This window comes from Aquarana catesbeiana, linkage group LG04, assembly GCF_042186555.1.
Source record: "Aquarana catesbeiana isolate 2022-GZ linkage group LG04, ASM4218655v1, whole genome shotgun sequence".
NCBI lineage: Eukaryota > Metazoa > Chordata > Amphibia > Anura > Ranidae > Aquarana > Aquarana catesbeiana.
Window position 1 is genome coordinate 101,291,720 of NC_133327.1, and position 22,383 is coordinate 101,314,102.

Sequence of the window (22,383 nt, forward strand, 5' to 3'; positions counted from 1 at the left end):
CTAAAACTGGTGCAGACAGAATCTGTTCCAGCTGTGCATAGCAACCATTTCGATTCTAATGCCGTGTACACACAATCGGATTTTCCGACAAGAAATGTCGGATGTGAGCTTGTTGGCGGAAAGTCCGACCGGTTGTATGCTCCATCGAACATTTGTTGTCGGACTTTCCGCCAACAAATGTTGGCTAGCAGGTTCTCAAATGTTCCAACAAATTTTTGTTGTCGGTCTTTCTGATCGTGTGTACACAAGTCCCTCGCACAAAAGTCCACACATGCTCGGAATCAAGTAGGAGCCGGAATCAATCGGTCTTGTAAAACTAGCGTTCGTAATTGAGATATCACATTACTATTGAACTTCCTTTTTATCGGCTCGCCGTACGTCTTGTACGTCACTACGTTCGTAATTGTTGGCCAACATTTGTGTGACCGCGTGTATGCAAGACAAGTTGGAGCCAACAACCTTCGAACAAAATTCCACGGTTTTGTTGTCGGAAAGTCCGATCGTGTGTACGAGGCATAAATTCAGCTTGTTCAATTAAGATTTGACAACAAGACCTGGAAGCTGATTGGTTTCAATGCATAGCTGCACCAGATTTTGACTGCGCCAGTTTTAGTAAATCCTCCCCACAGTGTATACATCTGTCACAGCTTATTCCTGTATATACTTTAGATGTTGTTCAGTAGGTCCTACGCACAGGCCTCCTATCCTTTCTTTTTTGACTCCATAGCCATTACATCCAACTTCAAGTAAATGTTATCACCGACTTTTAAATCTAGAACTCATTAAAAGCAGGCACGAAAGTAAGTAATATTAGAATACCATTTTATTAGTTGACAGAAAACTGTCAAAAACGCAAAATAAAAAAATATAGAATATTTCCAACATGTAAACATATGAATACACGGTACACAATATCAAATATTCATATATTAATAGAAATTCAAATTAAAAATGTAAATGGATCTGGTATTTAAAGTGCATTTTATGTCGAAATGATTATTATTACTATTATACAGGATTTATGTAGCACCAACAGTTTGCGTAGCGCTTTACAATATAAAGGCAGACAGTGCAGTACCAATACAATTCAATACAAGAGGGTACAGAGGGCCCTGCTCATAAGAGCTTACAATCTAATAGGCAGACATAATACAAGACGCATCAAATAAAGATTGGCTGCAGTACAGACATGGATGGTTTCAGCAGAAAAGCAAGGTGAGGAATATGCATTCAACTCCTAAAGTCCTATTAAACCCAAAAACAAAAATTGATTATATTCCAGCTTACCAGTCCTTAAATGTATGGCTGCATTCATTTTCTTTTTTTGTTAATTTTCCTTTATTTTCACCTGGTGATACTGTCAGCAAGTTTGGTATTTTGTCAACCTCCCTTAGCAAGGCCAGTAAAAGTGGTAGTTAGAGGCTTGGGACAAACCATTTAACACTGACAGGGGTGCTTACAAGGGTCCGCTTTTATTCAGTTATGTAAAATCTTTATCTTAAAATGAAAGAAGCTGTTACTGCACCTGCTTCCACAAGTGTTAGCGGGAGTTCGGCCTCAGGCTTCATGTACACGGGATGTTTTTACAACCTCTCCTGAACAATTTAACTTGACAGATAGTAACCCACGTTTAGAACGTCCGTTTTGCCACGTTTACATGCCGTGTTTTGTGTTTAGAAGCATTTAAAAAAAAAATATATATATATATTTTTTTCAAAATAGCCAAAAATGAAAAATGTCTGTAAACGAAACGTGGCTAAACGCGAGTTACCGTGTTTAGAAGCGTTTGGTGCTTGAAATGCCTCTAAACTCAGCTTCTGAACCCATTTTTTTGCGTTCCAAAAAAAGCCTCTAAACTCAACTGCCTAGAAATGACTGTAAATGACCCTGTGTACATGTACTGATAAGATAACATAAAGGAGAGTTCAGGAGCAGTTGAAAAAAAAATGCCCAACTGCTCCTAAACGTCCATTTACCAGCAGCAGTGTACATGAGGCCTTAATTCTTTAGCCCACATTCACATTGGGCCATTTTGACATGCGATTTAACATGTCAAATCGCCGCCCATTGCCGGCAATGGCACCGTCAGAATCGGTGTGACGCCGAATTTGTGTCGCTGATTCCCAAAAGTAGTTCCTGCACTACTTTTGGCGACTTCTGGGGTGATTTCAATAGACATCTGTGCATGAACCTGCACAGATGTCTCTGAAATCACTGCCGAAGTCGGACTGAAATGTGGGTTTGAAATTATTTCAAACCCGCATTCAGTGTGAACCTAGGCTTAGTCAAGATCATCTAAAACTGCTAGTCTAACACTACCCTCCCCCAGACTGACAATGCTGCTGTCCAAAGGTGTCTCTGTTGTTCCTCCATCTAGAGAGCAGACACCTTAAGATAGGAAACGTGTTGCTGCCTGGATCACCAGGCGTAAAAAAAAAAGAAAAGGAATGCAGCCACCACATTTAAGGATTGGTAAGCTGCAAAATATGACATTTTTGTTGTGGGGTTTATTACAGCTTTAAAGAGATACAGTACATTAAAGAATTATAATGGCTCTGATTGCCTCTGGAGCTTACAAAGCAAAGAAGAAAGGAGAGTTTTAATTGAGCAGAGATGCAAAATTGGTTTACCATGATTTTGTCACTATTAAACAAAAGTGGTGTTCATTCTTCTACATACCTACAAATGCGTCCATCTTTATCACGTCATGACAGAGTAAAAATAATCCTATTAAATAAATTAATTACAATGTAGAATCTCAAAAAACAAAATCTAAGTAGTGTTGAGCTGGTCTTATTCAGCTGGTTTACCAGGGATCGGACAAATTTCTATTTCCCGGCTGGAAAAAGCTAAAACAGTGTATTCTGACCGCAGCAGGTTCCAATGTAAAAATACAATGTCCTGCCAGGGGGATTCCTCCATACACCTTGCTTGTGTGGATGGAGGAATCTCTTAGTCTATGGTTAGCTTAAGTCATAATGTTCGCACAACACAAATAAACAGACATATTTTTGCTTATGAAGCTTCCTGTACAGACAATAAATGATATATTAGCTTATAAAATAAGTGCTTTATGCATAAGGGATTTAGGAGGAAAATATAGCTTATACAAGCAGATGGCAAATACTGGTACTAACCATCTAAGTCCCCATCTATATTTGTGTGCCATGTGAATGTGTGCAAAATCGCACATGTGTTCATGCAATGCAAAAACGTTTTTGCTTTTATTGCAGGTTCATTCCTAATAGAACCACAACACACCTTGCTAACATGTGGGTTTTAACATACCACATGACATGGTTTCTTACTACCATGCACTGAAAAAAAAAAAGAAATGTACATACACTTTTTTAGTGCAATTTCTATGCGTTGGGCAGTCCTTTTAAATGAACAAGGCTGCCCAAAGCATGTAAAACCAGCATAAAAATGTGCATCATCATATAGATGTAATAGATGTAACTAGGGGCTAATACTGCAATCCTCCGAGTTTTTCCTATGCCAAATGGTGGTAACCTCTTTTTTGGCCAGCCAGAGTGATAGAGTGAAGTGAGGTTAAAGTAGGACATGTTTTCATCCCAAATATCAAAGAGAGTATGCACCTCAAATTCCCTTGTAAATGCATTGCTTGAAGATAGCATCCAGTGTTCAATATTACAAGTCCTTAGGTCAGTAATTGGAGAAAACCTGATACGCTACTACATAAAAACAAAGCACATGGTCATAGGATACAACAAATAATCTTGGAATGGTCACACCCCATGAAACATGTCTTTGACAGCTTTAGAAGTTTGTCTCAGGCGTCGGTATAGGATATTGTCATCTTAGGTCTGTTTTATACCCAAGCCCCAAAGACAAATTTTTAAAGACAAAAGTAATCACGTAATCCAGCTTTTAGTATAATTCACTAAACTTCACTTCTTACAAGCTTTCTGAGGTTTTCCTCTCTTACATATGCCATAAAAAGTTAAAAAATACTGTAAATTCAGTTATCTACATACTTTTACATCAGTTCATGCTGGTGTGAAGCTAATTAAGTGGGAGGACTGTCGCTAGTATTTTCTGATAATGGCAAATATGTCCTGGATGTCACGGAATGAGGTTTGGAATGGTTACTACATGCTTGCAGTAAAAGTGCTTCTTGCATACAATGCTTGTAAGTAAAGTCCATCATATGACTATATAATGTCATCACCAGTCCAACTTCAGGTCTGCTTTGCTCCACACGTACTTCCCACCTCGTTTAAAGAACATTTTTTCATCAAAACCGCTAAACTTGATGCCATTTTCAACACCAACATCCAAGATGGATCTGGAAGGATCTTTTCGTCCATTTCTGCAGTCCAGAAAACGCATCTGGAAGGAAGAATAGCAATCAGTTTTGTTGCTTATGTCACTTTACAGTAGTTTTCATTATCTTTTGTAGAAAGGTGACACCAACAGGTCATATCAGAAAAGTTCCCTCACTGAGAGCACTGAGAGCACTGAGAGAACATCGAAGCCCCATAGGAGGCTCTCTGGGTAGTTGTACCAGTGGAAGGAAATCCAAACGGAAGGAAGCAATGGCCAGGCACACAGTATGCTGGCAGAATTATATTAACTGGATGGCCTGGGAAAAATGCAGAGATGGGGTCTGTGATTTTGGAAAAGGAAGCCTCCACAGACCTGCTCAGCCTCTTTCCCAAACAACAGGAGTATGTGGTTTAAAAGTAAAAAGTTATTTATATATGGCATGGGAAAGTTATTTAAATATCGCATAGAAGAATGTACAAAAAAATTGATTTTTAGGGTGTCCATTTACAACACAAGATTAAAAGTCAACAATCCATTTTGTTAATTCATTAAAACCTGATTAAAACAATAACTATATTCAGGTTTCATTCCACAATATAAGGCTGAATCAACATATTTTATGCTACAACAGATTACATTCTCGACATGTTTTGCCAAGTTCACAGCTTCTTCAGGAGTTTTGTAGCAAACTGAATCAACTGTTAGAATATGAAATGTAAAGAACCATCTGTATCTATATTAGATAAAGGAACCAATCAATTTTGATGACAACAAAACAGTCGATCAGGTGGCTATAGCCATGAGAAGGAATGTAATCCCCACACACACTGTGTCCATTTACAACGGGGGTCAACAACCGGTAGATCGCGATCTACCAGTAGATCGTTGCCAGGTGACTGGTAGCTTGTGGTCTGGGCTTGCTGACCCACCATCCCAGAGCATCAAACAGAGTGCAATGCAAAGCAACTACTTTTAAAGTTGGAGCTGTAAGCCAATGCCTCCTTTGTAGTGTTGGCTACTGTCCCATGTGAAGTGATACCAACTGTACATCACCTCTTATCCCGTCTAGCGGTCTCCAGAGTTGTGCGGCAGCAGGAAATAAGAGATATTCAGGCCAGTGTGAAGCAATTTACTAGGCATATTAGTAAAAGGCTGCTCTCACACTGATGCACTGTGATTTACACAAACCGTAGGTGCAGTGCAGTGTACCTGCAGCTTTCGTAGGGGTTTGCTGTAGCCATAGACTTCTTCTTCTGAATGCAGGAGTTTTTGTGCCCCACACCTGCAGGATATAATAGAAGTCTATGGCAAAGCGCAGCTAACCCACTGCACCCACAGTGCAGGTAAAACTCAGCACATTAGTGTGAAATGTTAACCCCTTGGACCCCACAGAAGCATGCAGTTGCAGGATGCTTACAGAGTGGCCCCGTGTACTTGAATGGGACACATTTGGCAGGTGGTAGCACCCACCAAAAGCAATAGGGTGTTTAATTCCTGCTGCAGCATGTATACACCTTTGACTGCTGCCTCAGCAGCTAAAGGGGGTAGGGATTGGGGGTAGTAAAACCTCAATTAAACCATACCACCCCCCAACTTTATGTGTGAATGAGCCCTAAGGGTGCTGCTATCAAATGCAACTAAGGGCATTATTCAGGCACTGCTGCTCCTCCGAAAAGTGATCCGAGTGTGTTTGACAGGTGGTGAGGAGGCGATATGTTGCCTCCTCACTCCCTGATTTAAACCCATGATTGCCATGCAATGCACGTGATTGCGACATGGCAGTACATCAATTAATAGTTTAAATCAGGTGTGGGCAGGCGACACTGTCTGGTGATCTTTGACTTCTCCCATTTTGTTCAGGTAGATCTCCACCTCTTAGGCCGGGTTCACACTTGTAGAACAAACACTCCGACATCGTGAGCACATGTCGCATGACGTATGGAAATCAATGTTTCCCTATGAGAGCCGTCTTAACTAGTCCAACACAAGTTGGTCTGACTTTGAAAAAGGTTCCTCCACTACTTTGGTCCGACTTTGATCCTACTTCAGCTCACTGAATATCATTGAAGTCGGATCAAAATCGGATCATCGTCTTAACTGATCCAACTTTGACATGCGACTTGTGCTCTGAGGATCTTGAAGGGGAACTCCACGCCAAATTAAAAAAAAAAACAATGGCATAGGGTTCCCCCTCCAAAAGCATACCAGGCCCTTTGGTCTGGTATGGACTTTAAGGGGAACCCCCATGCCAAAAAAACGATGTGGGGCCCCCCGAAAATCCATACCAGTACCTTATCCGAGCACACAGCCTGGCAGGTCAGAAAAGGGGTGGGGACGAGCGCCCCCCCCAGGCCACATGCCCTCAACATGGGAGGGTGGGTGCTTTGGGGCAGGGGGGCCCTGCACCCCCCACCGTAAAGCACCTTGTCCCCATGTTGATGAGGATAAGGGCCTCTTCTCAACAACCCTGGCCGGTGGTTGTCGGGGTCTGCGGGCGGGGGCTTATCAGAATCTGGAAGCCCCCCTCCCTCATTCACATAGGTTTGGGGCGGAGATCTGGGGTCCCCCTTGTTAAAGGGGCTTCCAGATTCTAATAAGCCCCCCACCCGCAGATCCCGACAACCATCGCCCAGGGTTGTCGGGAAGAGGCCCTTGTCCTTATCAACATGGGGATAAGGTGCTTTGGGGTAGAGGGCGCAGGGGCCCCCCGCCCCAAAGCACCCACTCCCCCATGTTGAGGGCATGCGGCCTAGTATGGTTCAGGAGGGGAGGAGGCGCTCGCTCGTCCCCACCCCCTTTCCTGACCTGCCGGGCTGCATGCTCGGATAAAGGTCTGGCATGGATTTTGGGGGGGACCCCACACTTTTTTTTGGCATGAGGGTTCCCTTAAAATCCATACCAGACCAAAGGGACTGGTATGCTCTTGGAGGGGGAACCCCATGCCATTTTTTAAAAAAATTTGGCTTGGAGTGCCTGGGATCAAAGTCGGATCCCCATTCATTGAAGTCGGATGGATGTCGGACTTCAAGTCGCAGGGCAAAGTCGGATCCACAGCCTTACGACTGTCATGTCGTACCAGTGTGAAACCGGCCTTAAGGTTGCCTACCCCTGATTTACATCATCCACCAGCAGAGACAGAGAGTGCTGGCACAGTGGTTTAATATACACATGGCCCCCATCCTGGACCCTTTCTGTCTCTCCTATGGCCACTTTTTCGCCTGCTTTCTTGTCATCAAAATTGATGGGTACCACAATTCTTTTAATTTCATATTCTAACAGTTGGTTCAGTTTGCTACAAAACTCTTGAAGAAGCCGTGAACTTGGCGAAACATGTCGACAATGTAACATCTGTTGTAGCATGAAATATGTTGATTCAGCCTTATATTGTGGAATGAAACCTGAATATAGTTATTGCTTTTAAACCTGGCTTTAATGGATTAATAAAATGGACTGTTGACTTTTAATCTTGTGTAGTAATTGGGCACCCTAAAAGTACATTCTTCTATTTAATTCATGGGATGTGGGGCAAAATGTAAACCCTCTCCTACCTATACCGGGCACTAAATTATTTAAATATCCATTGATACAGAATAATTGATCTGTTCTAAATTAAAACAACCCGGTTGCAACAGATTTTTTTTAAAATAAAAGCACACCTGTCAAAGAAGTCTGTTAATACTTATCTTTCCTGCTGTCTGTGGCTTAGAATGTCACTCAGATGCTGCAAAATCTTCTGCTGAAGTCTGATGGGAATCCAACATTTCCAAGAGTGTCAATCTCCTGGGTCTTTCTCTGGTTCCTACCTGTGACATCCACCCATTACAGCACACAGTAGTGACATGGAGGTCAGCAGGAGGAACGACTGAGTGAGGTGTCACTTTCAATATGGACTCCAGTAGAAGATTTATTTTCTTTCTGGAGTTCATTAGTGCAGGCATCAGGAAAGTTATGTTCTTTCACAGCCTTTACTGAAAATCTTTACTTTAGTGACAGTCGCTTTAAAGGAAGGCCATTATGAGAGAAGTACATAGGCTACCATTGCTGATCTGCTAGTGGAAAGCTAGCGGTTAGAACTGAGCCTCTGTCTTTATTACTTTTAATGAAAAATTAGTGCATATTGGATTTTTTACTTCACTTGCTGCATACTTGCTTCAGAACAGTGACTCAGACAGGGCTGAAGACAGGGGATAACAATGTTTGCAACTAGCATTTTCAGAAGAAAGTCAGCAACAGTTTTTCCTTAAGGGTCCATTCACACAACTGCAAAGCGATAACAGAGTTTATTCTAAATGGCTCAACAACACACCTTGCTGACGGACAATGCATTAATGAGCTGTCTTAATGGGATGCACATTAATGAGCAGCATAATACACATTAACACACATTGCAATACTGTAAATGGGTGCTCAGTATGTCTGAAATATAGCCTGTTGGGGGTTGTGCAGTGGATACATTATTTACAAAAAACATGAACAAAAAACACATACTGTACATTAATGGGCATGAAAATGCATTGAGTTTGACTTTATAAACTTACATATTCATCCAGTATAAGATAAGAATCCCGCATCTGAAAAAAAAGGAAACAGTAATATTTAAGATACAGATGTGACATGGTTCTGGCAGTAATAAAGATATTTAATACATGAAAGGGGTCTCAGATTGTGACCTCTCCAGTGTCCAAATTATTCAGTTCTAGTTTTTCCAGGGAAGGGTGCTGTTAATGCTATAGCAAAAAAAAAAAAAAAAGACTATTGTGTGCTTTCAAGCTTGAGGCAACAGTTTGGGGGAAGGCCCATTTTCTGTTCCAGTATGACTGTACCTCTGTGTACAAAGCCAGCTCCATAAAAACATTGTTTAATGAGTTTGAAGTGGAGTAATCCAACTCAAGTGGGATTCACAGAGCTCTGATCTCAACCCTATTAAAAGACTTTGGGGTCAACAAAAACAATGACCAGGTCTTCTCATCCACCATTAACACCTCCTAGCCTCACAAAACCTTTTTTAGCTAAATTAATACAAACTCCCACAGACACAGCCGGAACCCCCAAAATGTTGTCAATTGTGTACATGTCTCCATTGCTGAGTAGATAAAAATTGGTCCCAGTATACGTATTTGCAGGGGATATCTGTCAATCATCTGCTTTGCTGAGTACTGTAATGGAGGTTATAAAGACCCTTTTGCCAGACCATTCATTTAACAACAATCTTCCTATAAGATTATGTGTGCATTTAATGTATTTATGCATGTTATTTACCAGTATAAGCCTCCCTTGTGTAGACATCCAAAAGTCCTGAGACTGCTGCTAGATGCCACCATTGTGGATGTGATGTCAGCAGCCCCAACAGATTTGGAGCTGTGATAACTGATGCTCTATGGCAGACTTTCTCAACCTTTTTACGCCAGAGGAACCCCTAAAATAAAATTCAGGTCTCAGGGAACCCTTACATTAGTGGTCAGTGGTAATCAGATTGCCACCCTTAGATGGTTTAAAAAGATAATTGGTGTCATGCTACAGGCTTTGTCAGGTAGCATGGTCCTGACTCTACCCATGCAACAAAGGGGAGAGCAATCAGCCATAGCTCAAGGAACCCCTAGCAACTTCTGGAAGAATGCTAGAAAAGCCTGAAAAGCAATCCATCATGGAAATTGACCCTCAAAGTTTATTTTCACACCTAATCAATTCTAATTCAGTTCTGTGATTGTGTAAAATTATCATATTAGTTATTTTTAAAGTAAAATACCTGCTGATTAGATTCTGGAACCAAACATTTAATGTTCTTATGTCGATCCAGAAAACCTCTGAACTCTTCATCATTGATGACAAATTTTTCAGCTTGTCTTAATGCATCATCACCACAGTTTTCTCCATCAATAATGAGACACTGGAATACCTGAGGATCAACAGAAACAGCATTGACTTGATACAAATGTTTCCTTTCATTGTTATATATTTTATCATTAGGCATTTCTGTGCATTGGGGTTGTTAAAGATTCCCATGAATCAGTATATTTATATTTTAAATGCATATGATTTTATATTGATCATTGTGTGTTGGACTGTATCTTTACATACATGTGGGTGCAAAGATCAGATTAGAGCACAGTAACTGGAAAAATGTTTAAACTACTTGGGAAATTTGTTTGTTAGGCCTCATGCACATTGTAACTTTTCTAAACGCCTTTCTCCTAGCAGGAGAAAGCAGTGTTAAAACGTGCCCAAAACTGCATATTTTTTCTAACGCTTTCAGGCACATGAAGCATTTTGGCATTTATTCATTTCATTGGCCAGATTACACAACCACATGTAAACGAGCCTGTAAGGAGGAGCTGAGGTGGCCAAGCTAAAGGATTAGTTATGTAAATATCACTGTACAGTAAAGCAGCCCATAGATGACTCAATTTTCTTTCCCTTTTCCTCAACACTATCTGTGTTGATGGGGGAACACCTCCTGCAGCACTATTGTGTTCTGCCGGCAGGGGCGTGTGGGGAGCCTTCCCGTCAGGCAGAACAGATTGGTCACTGCTAGCGGCTATAGCTGCCGGCAGAAATCACAGGCTGGTTGTTCATCGATCGACTTGGGTACAATCAGCCTGCCCATACGTGAATCGCATCTCGACCGGTCTCTGCTGAACTGGCCAACTCTCGATCCATGCATGGCCAGCTCAGGTTGTTAGGACCTGTACACACAATAAAGGGTGTTTAAAATTCCTTACAGCTTATGAACACTGGCCAACGCTCAGAGTAACTGTGTTGTATGGAGACAAATAGCTTAATATTCATAAGAGATGCCACAGTCAAACTTAACATGTATGTATACCCATTTTTTTTTCTTACAAAGTAGGGAATGGTTAAAACACCTATAAAGTTATTTTTGCTATGTCCTGCCGTGGAGATTTCCATTCACCTCCTGTCATGGAGACACAACAGGAAATGATAGGAAATCTCAGCAAAGTGAAGGAAAGCCCTGTCCTAGGCAGCCCCATAGACTTGCATGGGTACTTTCGACAGTAGTAGTGCCCACTGAACGTTACATACTGTTTCATTTATTCATGTGGACACCCCTCAGCAGCTTCATGTCTGTGTTCAGGTGGGCCACACATGTGAATGAACCCTTAGGAAGCTGAAAGTTACAAAACAGCCACCTACCTTCCAGCGTATTGGACTGATCATCTCGATCTCTTTTGTCATGTCCTCGTCCATATTATAATAATTGATGACGGAATTTATTTTGAAAGCCACGTTATAATCCCGGCACCATTTTCTGATCTTCATCAGTTTTTCCACATGGTTTTTCTTTCCTTGTCCCCGACCAATAAGCTTGTTCACTTCTTCAACAAAGCTGTCACAGGACACGGCAAGGATATCCAGGTGTTCTCCTGGGGCATAAACAGATCTTCATTTAGGAAAATAACATGACCGAGTTCCTTTATGTATAAGACTATATTAAAGATCAGCTTACAAATTTTTCTAAACTGATCTAATGCACACGGAAACTTACTAGCCCCTGTGTGCTGAGGTGTACAGCCACCAATACGAATGAATGACTGTATGTGGCCATTCTTAGGTAAATACCAATGGCTTCTGCATCGAATTTTACTCAAGCATGTGCAGATAGCACTTCTCCCCAGACTCATCACTTTCACATTTGAGGAGAAGAGCCGTACATGCATGCACAAGTAAACACTGATGCAGAAGCTGTGGGCATTAACTTAAGCATGGCCGCTTAAAGCCAATTACTTGGCAGCTGTACCCTGCATGTGCGTCTCCCCAAGAGCCCAAAAGCAACGGGGATTTTATGGCTTAGCACATATGAGTTAGCTAGTTAGTTTGTTTTGTTAGTTAGTTTGTTCTCCTCACTGAGCTCTACAGAGTGTAACTTCAGCTCTCCACCTGTTTTTCTGACAGCTCAGACAAACTTAATAAATTCTGGAATTTGAATGGATGTAGAGAAAAGAAGACTTCGGATAAACAGGTACAATGTATGTAGGAGGATTTGTTTAATCTCCATGTATCATCTTGGGGGGATTGGGAAGGATTATTTTTACCCCTGCTGGAGCAAACCATATCATGTTTTATTGGGTTTTTTTTTTTTTTTGCTTTCCTCTGAATCAACTGTGGGTATAGGTTTGTATATATTGGATTGTATATATATATATATATATATATTTTTTTTTTTTTTTATTCCTTCTATTGGTTTACTAGATCAGTGATGGCGAACCTTGGCACCCCATTCCCCATGATGTTCATGCACTCTGCAGTGTAGTTGAGCATCATAGGAAATGTAGTTCCAAAACATCTGGGGTGCCAAGGTTCGCCATCACTGAACTAGATGGACTTGTGTCTTTTTTTAACCAGACTAACTATGTAACTATATAACCTGAGGATAGTCCCTCCACTGGGTATATACAAGGGTTTACAACCACGTTAAGCTAGCTATACGCTAACAGAAATGAGTTTAAAAAAAATCACTTTAACCACTTGACGACCGCCTCACGCCGATGTACGTCGGCAAAGTGGCACGGACAGGCAAAATCACGTACAGGGTACGTGATTTGCCTTCCGCGGGTGGGGGGTCCGATCGGACCCCCCCCCGGTGCCCGAGGCGGTCGTCTTTTGTCCAGCGGCGATCGGTGATGAGGGGGAGACCATCCGTTCGTGGCCCCCCCCTCGCGATCGCCGCCGGCCAATGAAAACACTCCTTTGCTGCTGTATGCTAAACAGCAGCAAAGGAAGTGATGTCATCTCCCCTCGGGTCGGTATTTTCCGTTCCGGCCCGAGGAGAGAAGACATCTATGTGAGTGCACCAACACACACACACACAGTAGAACATGCCAGGCACACAAAACACCCCGATCCCCCCCCCGATCGCCCCCCGATCCCCCCCCAATCACCCCCCCCCCCTGTCACAAACTGACACCAGCAGTTTTTTTTTGTTTTTTTTTGTTTTTTTTCTGATTACTGCATAGTGTCAGTTTGTGACAGTTACAGTGTTGTGACAGTGAGTATTACCCCCCTTTAGGTCTAGGATACCCCCCTAACCCCCCCTAATAAAGTTTTAACCCCTTGATCACCCCCTGTCACCAGTGTCACTAAGCGATCATTTTTCTGATCGCTGTATTAGTGTCGCTGGTGACGCTAGTTAGTGAGGTAAATATTTAGGTTCGCCGTCAGCGTTTTATAGCGTCAGGGACCCCCATATACTACCTAATAAATGTTTTAACCCCTTGATTGCCCCCTAGTTAACCCTTTCACCACTGATCACCGTATAACCGTTACGGATGACGCTGGTTAGTTCGTTTATTTTTTATAGTGTCAGGGCACCCGCCGTTTATTACCGAATAAAGGTTTAGCCCCCTGATCGCCCGGCGGTGATATGCGTCGCCCCAGGCAGCGTCAGATTAGCGCCAGTACCGCTAACACCCACGCATGCAGCATACGCCTCCCTTAGTGGTATAGTATCTGATCGGATCAATATCTGATCCGATCAGATCTATACTAGCGTCCCCAGCAGTTTAGGGTTCCCAAAAACGCAGTGTTAGCGGGATCAGCCCAGATACCTGCTAGCACCTGCGTTTTGTGCCTCCGCCCAGCCCACCCAAGTGCAGTATCGATCGATCACTGTCACTTACAAAACACTAAACGCATAACTGCAGCGTTCGCAGAGTCAGGCCTGATCCCTGCGATCGCTAACAGTTTTTTTGGTAGCATTTTGGTGAACTGGCAAGCACCAGCCCCAGGCGTCAGGTTAGCGCCAGTACCGCTAACACCCACGCACGCAGCATACGCCTCCCTTAGTGGTATAGTATCTGAACGGATCAATATCTGATCCGATCAGATCTATACTAGCGTCCCCAGCAGTTTAGGGTTCCCAAAAACGCAGTGTTAGCGGAATCAGCCCAGATACCTGCTAGCACCTGCGTTTTGCCCCTCCGCCCGGCCCAGCCCACCCAAGTGCAGTATCGATCGATCACTGACACTTACAAAACACTAAACGCATAACTGCAGCGTTCGCAGAGTCAGGCCTGATCCCTGCGATCGCTAACAGTTTTTTTTGTAGCGTTTTGGTGAACTGGCAAGCACCAGCCCCAGGCAGCGTCAGATTAGCGCCAGTACCGCTAACACCCACGCACGCACCGTACACCTCCCTTAGTGGTATAGTATCTGATCGCATCAATATCTGATCCGATCAGATCTATACTAGCGTCACCAGCAGTTTAGGGTTCCCAAAAACGCAGTGTTAGCGGGATCAGCCCAGATACCTGCTAGCACCTGCGTTTTGCCCCTCCGCCCGGCCCAGCCCACCCAAGTGCAGTATCGATTGATCACTGTCACTTACAAAACACTAAACGCATAACTGCAGCGTTCGCAGAGTCAGGCCTGATCCCTGCGATCGCTAACAGTTTTTTTTGTAGCGTTTTGGTGAACTGGCAAGCACCAGCCCCAGGCAGCGTCAGATTAGCGCCAGTACCGCTAACACCCACGCACGCACCGTACACCTCCCTTAGTGGTATAGTATCTGATCGCATCAATATCTGATCCGATCAGATCTATACTAGCGTCACCAGCAGTTTAGGGTTCCCAAAAACGCAGTGTTAGCGGGATCAGCCCAGATACCTGCTAGCACCTGCGTTTTGCCCCTCCGCCCGGCCCGGCCCAGCCCACCCAAGTGCAGTATCGATCGATCACTGACACTTACAAAACACTAAACGCATAACTGCAGCGTTCGCAGAGTCAGGCCTGATCCCTGCGATCGCTAACGTTTTTTGGTAGCGTTTTGGTGAACTGGCAAGCGCCAGCGGCCTAGTACACCCCGGTCGTAGTCAAACCAGCACTGCAGTAACACTTGGTGACGTGGCGAGTCCCATAAGTGCAGTTGAAGCTGGTGAGGTGGCAAGCACAAGTAGTGTCCCGCTGCCACCAAAAAGACAAACACAGGCCTGTCGTGCCCATAGTGCCCTTCCTGCTGCATTCGCCAATCCTAATTGGGAACCCACCACTTCTGCAGCACCCGTACTTCCCCCATTCACATCCCCAACCAAATGCAGTCGGCTGCATGAGAGGCATTTTCTTTATGTCCTCCCGAGTACCCCTACCCAACTAACCCCCCCAAAAAAGATGTTGTGTCTGCAGCAAGCACGGATATAGGCGTGACACCCACTATTATTGTCCCTCCTGTCCTGACAATCCTGGTCTTTGCATTGGTGAATGTTTTGAACGCTACCATTCACTAGTTGAGTATTAGCGTAGGGTACAGCATTGCACAGACTAGGCACACTTTCACAGGGTCTCCCAAGATGCCATCTCATTTTGAGAGACCCGAACCTGGAACCGGTTACCGTTATAAAAGTTAGTTACAAAAAAAGTGTAAAAAAAAAAATATGAAATAAAAAAAAATAGTTGTTGTTTTATTGTTCTCTCTCTCTCTATTCTCTCTCTCTATTGTTCTGCTCTTTTTTACTGTATTCTATTCTGCAATGTTTTATTGTTATTGTTATTGTTATTATGTTTTATCATGTTTGTTTTTCAGGTGTGTAATTATTTACACTTTACTGTGCTTTATTGTTAACCATTGTTAACCATTTTTTTGTCTTCAGGTACGCCATTCACGACTTTGAGTGGTTATACCAGAATGATGCCTGCAGGTTTAGGTATCATCTTGGTATCATTCTTTTCAGCCAGCGGTCGGCTTTCATGTAAAAGCAATCCTAGCGGCTAATTAGCCTCTAGACTGCTTTTACAAGCCGTGGGAGGGAATGCCCCCCCCCCCCCACCGTCTTCCGTGTTTTTCTCTGGCTCTCCTGTCTCAACAGGGAACCTGAGAATGCAGCCGGTGATTCAGCCAGCTGACCATAGAGCTGATCAGAGACCAGAGTGGCTCCAAACATCTCTATGGCCTAAGAAACCGGAAGCTACGAGTATTTCATGACTTAGATTTCGCCGGATGTAAATAGCGCCATTGGGAAATTGGGGAAGCATTTTATCACACCGATCTTGGTGTGGTCAGATGCTTTGAGGGCAGAGGAGAGATCTAGGGTCTAATAGACCACAATTTTTTCAAAAAAGAGTACCTGTCACTACCTATTGCTATCATAGGGGATATTTACATTCCCCGAGATAACAATAAAAATGATTAAAAAAAAAAATATGAAAGGAACAGTTTAAAAGTAAGATTAAAAAAGCAAAAAAATAATAAAGAAAAAAAAAAAAAAAAACACCCCTGTCGCCCCCTGCTCTCGCGCTAAGGCGAACGCAAGCGGCGGTCTGTCGTCAAACATAAACAGCAATTGCACCATGCATGTGAGGTATCACCGCGAAGGCCAGATCGAGTGCAGTAATTTTTCCAGTAGACCTCCTCTGTAAATCTAAAGTGGTAACCTGTAAAGGCTTTTGAAGGCTTTTAAACATGTATTTATTTTGTTGCCACTGCACGTTTGTGCGCAATTTTAAAGCATGTCATGTTTGGTATCCATGTACTCGGCCTAAGATCATCTTTTTTATTTCATCAAACATTTGGGCAATATAGCGTGTTTTAGTGCATTAAAATTAAAAAAAGTGTGTTTTTTCCCCAAAAAATGCGTTTGAAAAATCGCTGCGCAATTACTGTGTGAAAAAAAAAAATGAAACACCCACCATTTTAATCTGTAGGGCATTTGCTTTAAAAAAATATATAATGTTTGGGGGTTCAAAGTAATTTTTTTGCAAAAAAAAAAACTTTTTCATGTAAACAATAAGTGTCAGAAAGGGCTTTGTCTTCAAGTGGTTAGAAGAGTGGGTGATGTGTGACATAAGCTTCTAAATGTTGTGCATAAAATGCCAGGACAGTTCAAAACCCCCCCAAATGACCCCATTTTGGAAAGTAGACACCCCAAGCTATTTGCTGAGAGGCATGTCGAGTCCATGGAATATTTTATATTGCGACACAAGTTGCGGGAAAGAGACACATTTTTTTTTTTTTTTTTTTTTTTTTGCACAAAGTTGTCACTAAATGATATATTGCTCAAACATGCCATGGAAATATGTGAAATTACACCCCAAAATACATTCTGCTGCTTCTCCTGAGTACGGGGATACCACATGTGTGAGACTTTTTGGGAGCCTAGCCGCGTACGGGATCCCGAAAACCAAGCACCGCCTTCAGGCTTTCTAAGGGCGTGAATTTTTGATTTCACTCTTCACTGCCTATCACAGTTTCGGAGGCCATGGAATGCCCAGGTGGCAAAAAAAAACCCCCAAATGACCCCATTTTGGAAAGTAGACACCCCAAGCTATTTGCTGAGAGGTATAGTGAGTATTTTGCAGACCTCACTTTTTGTCACAAAGTTTTGAAAATTGAAAAAAGAAAAAAAAAAAATGTTTTTTCTTGTCTTTCTTCATTTTCAAAAACAAATGAGAGCTGCAAAATACTCACCATGCCTTTCAGCAAATAGCTTGGGGTGTCTACTTTCCAAAATGGGGTCATTTGGGGGGGTTTTGTGCCACCTGGGCATTCCATGGCCTCCGAAACTGTGATAGGCAGTAAAGAGTGAAATCAAAAATTTTCACCCTTAGAAATCCTGAAGGCAGTGATTGGTTTTCGGGGTCCAGTACGCGGCTAGGCTCCCAAAAAGTCCCACACATGTGGTATCCCCATACTCAGGAGAAGCAGCTAAATGTATTTTGGGGTGCAATTCCACATATGCCCATGGCCTGTGTGAGCAATATATCATTTAGTGACAACTTTATGAAAAAAAAAAAAAAAAAAAAAAAAAAGTGTCACTTTCCCGCAACTTGTGTCAAAATATAAAATATTCCATGGACTCAATATGCCTCTCAGCAAATAGCTTGGGGTGTCTACTTTCCAAAATGGGGTCATTTTGGGGGGTTTTGTGCCACCTGGGCATTCCATGGCCTCCGAAACTGTGATAGGCAGTGAAGAGTGAAAGCAAAAATTTACACCCTTAGAAATCCTGAAGGCAGTGATTGGTTTTCGGGGCCCCGTACGCGGCTAGGCTCCCAAAAAGTCCCACACATGTGGTATCCCCATACTCAGGAGAAGCAGCTAAATGTATTTTGGGGTGCAATTCCACATAGGCCCATGGCCTGTGTGAGCAATATATCATTTAGTGACGACTTTTTGTAAATATATATTTTTTTTTTTTTTTTGTCATTTTTCAATCACTTGGGACAAAAAAAATAAATATTCAATGGGTTCAACATGCCTCTCAGCAATTTCCTTGGGGTGTCTACTTTCCAAAATGGGGTCATTTGGGGGGGTTTTGTACTGCCCTGCCATTTTAGCACCTCAAGAAATGACATAGGCAGTCATAAACTAAAAGCTGTGTAAATTCCAGAAAATGTACCCTAGTTTGTAGACGCTATAACTTTTGCGCAAACCAATAAATATACGCTTATTGACATTTTTTTTACCAAAGACATGTGGCCGAATACATTTTGGCCTAAATGTATGACTAAAATTTAGTTTATTGGATTTTTTTTATAACAAAAAGTAGAAAATATCATTTTTTTTCAAAATTTTCGGTCTTTTTCCGTTTATAGCGCAAAAAATAAAAACCGCAGAGGTGATCAAATACCATCAAAAGAAAGCTCTATTTGTGGGAAGAAAAGGACGCAAATTTCGTTTGGGTACAGCATTGCATGACCGCGCAATTAGCAGTTAAAGCGACGCAGTGCCAAATTGGAAAAAGACCTCTGGTCCTTAGGCAGCATAATGGTCCGGGGCTCAAGTGGTTAAGAACGTTCTTCTGATTTTCTAAATGTTAGTAGGGTAAATTGACATTCGTGTCCGACCACAGTGATGAGAAAGATTGAAGCAGCAGGATGGAAATTTTTAACAGTGTATGTGGTTTTCGTTCAGTAAAGTCCATTTGTTCAAAAATCAGAAGTTTTGAACAAATGTTTGTTCAAACGTTCATTCAAAAATCTGCTAGCAAATGGCCAGCTTTACAATACTAAATGAGGATAAAGAAGATAAACAATTTCTGCTGCAATAGAAATACGTGTTAAAGCTCCATTATTTCACTCACCATAAATCTGAAACCACTTTTCTGTGATCAGACTGCCATTGCTCACAATGCTGACACTGGGCAACCTCAGCTCTTTCTTGCAATACTCCACCAGCTTTCCTACAAAGTTCCCTCTGTCTTGCAAGAATGGTTCACCTCCAGAAAAGTTAATCTTCTCCATACCTGGAAGACAAATGAGGCTTAATAGGGCTCAGATCACAAAATATTATTTATTACAGGTACTTATATAGTGCCATCAATTTGTGCTTTAGCTATATATTGTACATTCACATCAGTCCCTGCCCTCAAGGAGCTTACAATCTAAGGTCCCTAACTCCCATTCATACATACTAGGGCCAATTTGGACAGGAGCCAATTAACCTACCAGCATTTCTTTGGGGTGTGGGAGGAAACTTATGCAGGGGCAGTCAGGACATACAAAATCCATGCAGGTAGTACCATGGTTAAGATTAAAACATATATATAGTAAGCCACTAACTTATGAAGCTTCACAAATACAGTATATTGTGTCAGACACATTCAGTTTGAGGATGAAATCAGCTCAAGATGCTTCCCAGCTCCATCTCTGATGCATTTGGTCTTCTACTAAGGTGTTGAAATTACTTTTGTACTCCCTATCACTTATATTTGATGAAGGGCAGTTCTGATATAAGCATAAGTCTGAGAACACAATTCCCAAGACATATACTAAAGGTGGCCACAGGTGGATCGAAATTTGGCCGGTTCAGCAGGGAGTGGCCAAATTTCGATCAGTGTGTGGGCCTTCCTGTTAAACAGAGGACAGTTGTAAAATCAACTTATGTCGAGCAGTCCTGTTGGGAAACCTTTCTTGGCTACACAGTTGGAAGCAAGTGGAGATCACTGGAGTAGCGTTGTCTACTTCAGATTTTTGCAGCTTCCAGTGGCGTCGGGCAAGTATGTCATATATATATATATATATATATATATATATATATATATATATATATAGTTACATTGGTCACAGCTGGAACAATGTAACTATGTATAACATGCCGATGCCTGGAATTATTCTTTAAATATTTTGCAATTCCTGTTGCTCTTTAAAAACTTTGGCATGGCATTTCAACTCATTTTTTTCAGGGTTTTCTTATGAAATTTGTTTAGTCTATATGGTGTATGGCCACATTTAGGCCGTACTGTAGGTCAGCCTTTTTTTTTAACCAGGGTGCCCAGGCACTCTGGGGTGCCTTGAGATTTCTTTAGGGGTGCCTTGGCAAAATGAAAGGTACACTCAGGTGCGCTACTACTGTCAAAACAACCAGACTGAGGGGAGGGGCCAGCCTAATGATTGTGCAAGTGGAGCTGCTACTGGAGAAGTGTGACAAGTACAAGAGCGCACTACGGATGGCTGGCAGCTGAGACTGGTGCTGGAACAACCACTGCTTTTCTAAGGAAGAGGACAGCGCCATCTTTGTTCAGGCATCATCCAGGTTTAGCTTAAACTTCCTGAACTGAGATGCTGGCTCAGAGATGACAAAGTCATGTAAATCCTGGTGCTTGTGCAAGTTGTTCTTCAATATCGGACACAGGACCTCATCATACCGCTGTCCCAGCGCCAGGCGGAGGGATGTCTGAATAGTAAAATCCCACCAGCTGTTCCTGCCTGCGGGATTTGACACACCTGAGCCCTTAAGACCCCCGTGATAGGGGTCCAACAGATCTGGTAAGCGGCCCCCTTTTTCAATTTCTCCCAAGATCCTGGCTTGCAGAGAAAGGACCGTACACCTAGGAAAGCACACATTGAGTTGCAGGACTTTTCTAATTGTCTTTTTTCAACTACTTATCCCTAAGTGGACTGTGCCATATTGTAACCATTTATTCATTGCCAGTTTGGAGTTTTTTAGATGGCACTTCAGTTTGATGTTTGATATTAGTATTGTTCAAAATAAGACTCATATGCACACCCAGGCCAAGGGAGTTCCCTCAGTCTGGTTGTTTTCACAGTAGTAGCGCACCTGAGTGTACCTTTCATATTGCTAAAACTGAAAATTCCGGTTTTGTTAGGGTTGCAGCACTATTAGTCATTTTTTTCAATTTTTTTTTCAATTTATTTTCAATTTCAATTTCTAACTTCTAGTTAGACAAATCCACAGGTTTTCATTGTACATCATTACAACCTTCTAGCTGCCAACCTCCAAACAACCAATGACATCCTAAGTTGATAAGGAGGATGTCAGTTGCCTGCATATCATCCTTGTTTGACCCTCCCCTGCCTCTCTCCATCAGCTTTGGGGTCTCATTAGCTGAGTGATGGAGAAAAACTGAGGGAGAAGAGAAACACTGGAATACTAGTCAGTACCAGTTTGCAAAAGTGTATTTGCTTTGGAAGAATACATCACCTCTAATGTTGGCTGTCCTACATGTATTGATACTGCTGCAGTATGTAAAACTATTAGAAAAGTTTTTACATTTTAGAATGGGTTGCCTTAAGACTGTCCATCATTTTGGAGGGTACCTCAAGATTTCCCATCATTTTAAAGCGTACCTTGACTGAAAAAAGTTGAGAAACACTGCTGTAGGTAATGCCTGACTAAGGACCATGGAGAATGCTCCAGGCTAGAGGAGGGGACATATCCACTTTTTTTTTTTTTTTTATAGGAAATAACAAAATCTTAAGGTAACATAGTAAAGAAGAGATTTGTCCAGTACCTGCAGCCTTCAGCATGGCCAGTCCTTTCTTGGCTTCTTCTATCGGTAAGACGAAGGAGGTCTTGGCGGTGTGGAAGCAGAATCCACACTTGTAGTTGCACTGCCTGGTGAAGTGGTAGTTGACACTGGTGGGTATAACCCTCTCTGGATCCTGGACCTGTCTGCTTGGGACAGAAAGGACTTCAGATGCAGAAAGTAACCAGCACCTAGAGGAGATCATCTTCATGCCATGAAGCAGAGAGCTCATGTTCTTCCAAATGAAGACAAGTATTGCTACAACAGGTAGAAAGCTCTGGGACAGCATCTTGCCAAGATGAGCTTTATCTGACAGCTAGGGAGTGACTGAACTGATCTCATGCCTTCACTGATTATATAGGCTCAGCTGGCTGGTGAG

General features: G+C 42.4%; 1 protein-coding gene across 1 annotated transcript; it reads right to left on the reverse strand.

The window, feature by feature from the left end:
- Positions 1 to 805: 805 nt before the first annotated feature.
- On the reverse strand, positions 806 to 22,383 carry RSAD2 (radical S-adenosyl methionine domain containing 2). The gene is made up of 6 exons (XM_073625413.1): positions 21,990 to 22,383; positions 19,320 to 19,481; positions 11,443 to 11,672; positions 10,037 to 10,186; positions 8,829 to 8,861; positions 806 to 4,353 (listed from the first exon to the last, which is right to left on the reverse strand). Exons 1-6 carry the CDS (start codon positions 22,291 to 22,293, stop codon positions 4,189 to 4,191), a joined length of 1,044 nt encoding a protein of 347 aa, XP_073481514.1. The 5' UTR covers positions 22,294 to 22,383; the 3' UTR covers positions 806 to 4,188.